Genomic DNA, 6,050 nt, shown 5'->3' on the forward strand with positions numbered 1-6,050 from the left:
GGGAAGGTGAACCTTGAGGTATATTTGCGGGAATGGATTTTAGGTGCCACCTTGGGGCGGTTGGGCGGAGCTGCGCTTTTGTGGGATCAAAAATGAGCAAGACGGTGGATAAAACAGTTTTATAAGTTTCAAAAATTGTCAAGATCGGCATGAATAGATTCAATACAAAATTTTACGCATTTGCTAGGAAATTCTAGTGGAGCTCCATTAATTTTTTGTCGATTGCTTTCGAAAATTGTACACGGAGAGAATTAAATAGTAAACATTACAATGGCCCCAATGGTCATAGAAGAAATTACTGTAGTAACATATAGTAAAAGAGTTTTCAACTGTCCCTACATAGTAATCCTTCCTATGTCATATGGTAATGCTTACTATTGGGAACTAGCACTGAGTGACGGGCTCTACCGGCCGTAGCGCGTACTAGTACGAGCAGGTAACTTGGAGCCATTGAATGGGTTTATGTATACAAGAGTTGTTTTTTGCCGGTTATTATTAAATTTCTTGTGATTTGTATTGTTTGTGCATATCGACACAGTTCTAAAGTCATCCTAAGAGCATCGGTAAAAAAAATAATAAGCTTTTTCAGAGGTAATAAGAGTAGAGATTCATTAATAAGAGAGGCGGCCTACGGTGAAAGAATTGAATTATCTTTTGTTTTGGATTAATAGTCGGATCGATCATAAAGGCCAAGAAAAAATGCTACATGTCGATCTTTTGTAAGTGATCGTTTCAATCAACGATTTTTAGAAAATATTATTGGAGGCGATAATTCTATATAAACACCGCATATTTATTATCGTACAATGCCCTCAGTGAAGTTTATAGCTTCGACGAGTCTTATCGCAGTGTACTCCACGTGTTTCGTGGACTTCCATTAAATTTTGTTGAGTTGGAAGCAAAAAATGAAATTGGTTCTCTAAAAAAATCCTTAAACTCTCAGAAACGGCGCCCTTTTGTTATCAAACGTATTATACATTCGATACGACTATAATTCACCAAGTTCTAAATTATTAATAATTCTGAAATTTAATTTAGCTCCAACTAAAACTGAAACTTGGATAATTGGCGTCAAACTTGACTCATCAATTAATTCCAAAGTTTCATACTCATTTTTTACAACATGATCAACATCAAAATTTGTTGATGAAGCATAAATATCATTCGAATATGTAAAGCCTAATTCGTCGATGACAAAGCATATGATCCTTTCGAAGGATCTTGAGAGCTGGCGAATATCAAGCCTAAAATGGCTGATAACACAGTCCTAAAAAAATTTGAATTTGTTCTGGCACAGGGATGAGACTGCCACCATTTGAAAGATTTTTTCACGCAGATTTCAAATCCGTTGGCCAAATCTCTCGAAATGCCCTAATTTCTGAGAATAAAAATGTTAAAATCCTGAAAATACCCCAAAGTCGTCTTTTTCAAAATTTAATTATAAAACAATGTTTGTCGCGATTGAGCTGAAAAAAATACCAACAAAAAGAACGGAATTTATACTTCCAGAGAAGGTGGAGTTATTTTCATTAGGAGCAGGGAATTATTCATAATAAATTCCGTATTTCTTCAATAAAATTGCAGTTATTTTTCAAAAGAATGTCATAGCAGTCATAGTCTGAAGTTGCATCCCCACGTGGGATTTTCACCGCCAGATTCGAGGGTTAAAATGTACCACGCGACTTTGCGTACTGTCCGAGAATATGTACCGCAATTCATTACATGTTTTGCATGAGGTATGTACGAAATGCATGAAATATTTCTATTCAACAGATTTGGAGAATATAATAGGTGGGATTGAAACGTATTTGATTCTAAAACAAGTGGGAAATTGCTTTTTTATTGCATATAGTATAGTTTTTTTGCTAATAAATTAGCAATATGCTTCCGAATTGTTATTTTGCACATTCTCCTCCTCTATTATATATAATTAATGGTTTATTTTACTTTCTCAAATTGAATGAGTTCCTTTTTGACTAATTGTGACCGATTTTCAATTATTTTGTCTGCAGAATACATGTGCATTTGACAGTATCATTCAAATATTAATTACAGCGTGCAGTACAGAAGGTTTCTCCAATAATATCCTTCGTTCAAATACCCAGGAATTCAATTTGATTAAATACATTGTCGTAAATGATGAAGTTGATAAACAATACGTTCAACAGTTGAGATTGAATATTTTTCGAACTAAGCAATTTTTCCAAAAAGAATTGAGATTCTAGTCTGATCTGGTAATTTTGAATGCATTAATGACAGTAGCAGAATTATGTCCCATAATTTTTAATCAAAATCCAAGTTATTCAATGACAGTGGAGTATTCATTATATGGTGATAGAGGAATTGATGAGATTATAATAGAACCCAGTTTCGAAAAATATGTCATTATGGCCTTCTTTATGGTCAACATTTTCAAGAAATATTAGACACGACCATACATGAAATTTTCAATAGAGTTGATATTGGATGTATACAATATATCACGAAAAGTGTACACTTTCATAACCATCTTTTTATCAATTGCCCATCGGATCATAAGTTTCGAATTCCAATACGTGACTTCATGAAAACATTGAACGTGAACAATGATCTATATATTCTAGCCGCAATTGTAAATTTTCATGACCCAGAAATCATTAACGAAAATAGCTTTGGACATTATACAGCATGCATTGTGAAAGGAGAGAAATGGATCATTGCAGATGATTTATCTCAGAGAATTGTCGAAGTATCGTCATCCCATCAAATAAATCCCCATTTATGCATATACGTAAAATGAAGAGTCACGGCACAGCCGAATTTTTTTATAGCTTATATACATAATAGAGGTAATACTTCTGAAGAAATGCATTATGAAATATACAGATGTTGGGTTCTATGACAACGAACTGACTGAATTGGAATACCCTGTCTATTTAGAAGAGCAAAAAAGTCTCTCTTGAAAAAATTAATATTTAATCTTCAATCCTAAAAGGGTTAGAATGATTGAAATGAAAGAAGTAAAAATTGGTAATGACTTTCATAAAGAACATTTCAGATCAACTCCTTCAGTATAACATAATTCAACTCTCTGACGGGAAAGGTTCACTGCCACACACAAAGCTAAAGCACGGTAACTGGTACCCCCACTTTCGCTCATACCGTCAGGGATTGGTAGGACTTCCTCGTCAGAGGGTTGATTTTCTAAATTCGACTGGCGTCAATGATGGAAAATCTACGTTCATCGAGATCATGTTGTGAGCCCCAGATAACTAAAATCTGTTTCTCAAAACTGATATTTCAGTTGCTCATAACAGATTTGCATATTGTATCCTCTCCTATAAAGCTCAATTTTCTGCAGATAATTAAATATGTATTTATACCACCAATTTATTCAATTTATGTGAGGTCGAAGTAATTCTCTTCAATAATAATTGAATCAATTCAACCGCTTTTCTTTCATTCAAATCATCAATGGCAGTGCATTTTCAACAATTATAGAAAATGACGAACTTTCGAGCGACGGCAGTGGCTGTGTGGTTAGAATGTGGGGTTGGCACACTGATCTCTATACTAACTGGATAGACTATCCTTTTGGGCCGGGTATGTTGAAAACTGCGGGCCTTTTGCATAGTTCTCCAGCGCCTCTCCCTCACGGTCCCGGAACTACACGATGCCTCAATGCGCTGGCGCGGGCAAAGCGCCGGGTAGTGGGGATGGTTATCTGACTGTGTTATTTTTCCGCTCTCATAACCCCCGAATAGCTGTCATTTTGGGTGACTTGTTGTTTATCTCCAGATTTTCACAAAAATGGTCCGGTGCGAATACTGCAAGAAAAAATCAACAAAATGGAAACAATTGTCCTTCCACAGGTAAGTATTCATATGTGTTGAAATTTTTTTTGTCAACTGTCAATTGTTAAGATTTCCTTTGATTTGGCTTGTCAATTGTTAAGATTTCCAAAGGATGAAATGCTCAAGACGGAGTGGATCAACCGACTGGGCCGGACAAACTGGAGGCCAAAGGAGTGGTGTGCCTTATGCTCCGAACATTTTGCCACGAATTGCATCGACTTTCGGGACAAAGTGGCGAAACTGCGGAAAGGTAGTATCCCAACAATTTTTGAACACGACAAGGACAACCAGTCGGTGTCAGAACATTCCTCGCAGAGTATCGACAATCCAAAAAAACGTATGGAACAACATATTATCATCTCACAACATTATTATTGACTACAGCCACTCAAGACGGCATGATAGATTATATTCAATTGATTATTTCGAATATTCATTTCTTCAGAGTATATCGAATTGAACGTTGTTTGCTCACAATCAAACAGTAATCATTATAATCCGTTATTCTCGTGGTATTTCACCCAGCTCTGATTACATACGATCGTTTCGCATCTCAATAAATTCATAGAATGGAGAATAATTCAGAAACCAATTTCAGTGAGAAAAATTGAGAATGAAGAAGGTTCATCGAAGGACATTAGTGATAATAACGGTAACACTCTTTCCAATAATTGTTTACTAAATTGTCTTTTGCTCGAAAATGTCTATATCTCTTATTGGTTCAATATTATTCTATGACCTTTGGTTTCTAACAGAGGAGAACCGTAAACGACACAAAACCGAAGGCAGTATTCCCAGATCTCCGTCAACAGGCTGTTCAACCAATGGACAGGAGAGGAATGGTAAATTTATTGAATTGAATTATATGTATGGTATACTCCACCAATCCACCAACGAGTTACTCAGCTCCGAAATTTCAATCGTGTCCAAAATTTCCCCACTCATTAGTGGTATAGGAAGGAACTTTGACCTAAATTTCCAAACCTTAAATTCAATTTGGAAGAGAGATATTAACAATCGATTTCTTCTTTCAGTTTTGTTCAACTAGATATTACTTGTATGATTACTACCGGGGAAAAAAATTGAGTGATACATTTTTCGCGTAAAAAATACTCAATTAAAAAAGAAAACGGTCATTTTTTAGCTAGTTAAAAATCACTTAACCTTATAGGTAAAAATAGAATTTGAAATTTTCAGAAACAGCTCTTTCGGTCTTCTACCATAGAAAATGACATTATTTTGTGAAGACTATTTTTGTTGATATTTATTTCGAACTCAGATTTTCTGTACTTTTCAAAAGGAGAATGGAAGAATAATATTTTTCTTACAGGCGGCAGGACGCCCCTTGAGGCATTGACTCATGACCACACTTACGCACACTCTCTGGAAGTTTTGGAACGGAAACTGTCCGCTGCTCTGTCTAAAATTGACGAATTAGCTAGAAAGAATAAACTATCTAGCCAAAAGGAGACGCGTGCTGTGAAGAAGTTGAAAAAAGTGAAAGATGCCTTAGCGGACTTACGCAGGACTCATCAGATTCTTCAAGACAGTTCGTATCATTTGGATGGTTTCGAGAATATCCCTACAGCACTCTTCAAGCGCATGAACAGGAGCATGAAACAGGGAAGCCTGACAAAAGATAAATATCCCGCTGAATTGAGGGTGAAATCGGTAATGCAACTGTTAATAGATATTGCAGGAGGTAATGTACATTAAGTATTAACTCCAGTAATAATGGTGAGGGAATTTGTAAATATGGATTGCATTCGAAAATGCACAGCAATTATTTGTAAATATGAAAACATATGTATGAAAGGACGAATATATATATATATGCACCTGAGAATCTGTTAGATTTCATCAATATACATAATTTTCAGATTACCTGTATCTTCCTACATGGAAAGGACTATGGCCACTCCTTTTCTGTTGAGAATTTTTATTTAAAGACGGACATGCTCAGTAGATTTTTGTTCTTCATTACTTGATAAATGAACCTCTACAGGTCACGAGAGAAATTGAGAAGTTGAAATTATTAAAGTAAATAATTCTTTAACTTTTTGTGTCCATTTCTCCCGCAACGGTCCCACTAATTTTTTCAATTGATGACAATGGAAATTCTCCCTTTAAGTATCGTGATTCTGTATGACACAAAAACAGAAAAATGACCATAAAATTTTCCAACTTTACCTGGGTAACATTACCTCTCCACTACGT

General features: G+C 35.5%; 1 protein-coding gene across 1 annotated transcript; it reads left to right on the forward strand.

Annotated features, from left to right (window-relative positions):
• Positions 1-3,713: 3,713 nt before the first annotated feature.
• LOC107043983 (THAP domain-containing protein 3) lies at positions 3,714-5,830 on the forward strand. Its single transcript, XM_015265711.1, has 6 exons — positions 3,714-3,851; positions 3,935-4,170; positions 4,432-4,485; positions 4,589-4,675; positions 5,164-5,535; positions 5,714-5,830. The coding sequence occupies exons 1-6, from the start codon at positions 3,790-3,792 to the stop codon at positions 5,764-5,766; spliced, it is 864 nt and encodes a 287-aa protein (XP_015121197.1). The 5' UTR covers positions 3,714-3,789; the 3' UTR covers positions 5,767-5,830.
• Positions 5,831-6,050: the final 220 nt, after the last annotated feature.

Source organism: Diachasma alloeum, unplaced genomic scaffold (genome assembly GCF_001412515.2).
Source record: "Diachasma alloeum isolate Michigan unplaced genomic scaffold, Dall2.0 Dall_scaffold_00651, whole genome shotgun sequence".
NCBI lineage: Eukaryota > Metazoa > Arthropoda > Insecta > Hymenoptera > Braconidae > Diachasma > Diachasma alloeum.

Excerpts from the sequence above, each read along its gene's own strand:
- LOC107043983 (XM_015265711.1), top strand. The coding sequence starts at position 3,790 with ATGGTCCGGTGCGAATACTGCAAGAAAAAATCAACAAAATGGAAACAA. Across the intron at positions 4,171-4,431 it reads TATCGACAATCCAAAAAAAC|TGAGAAAAATTGAGAATGAA; the intron begins GTATGGAACAAC and ends AACCAATTTCAG. Across the intron at positions 5,536-5,713 it reads GTTAATAGATATTGCAGGAG|ATTACCTGTATCTTCCTACA; the intron begins GTAATGTACATT and ends CATAATTTTCAG.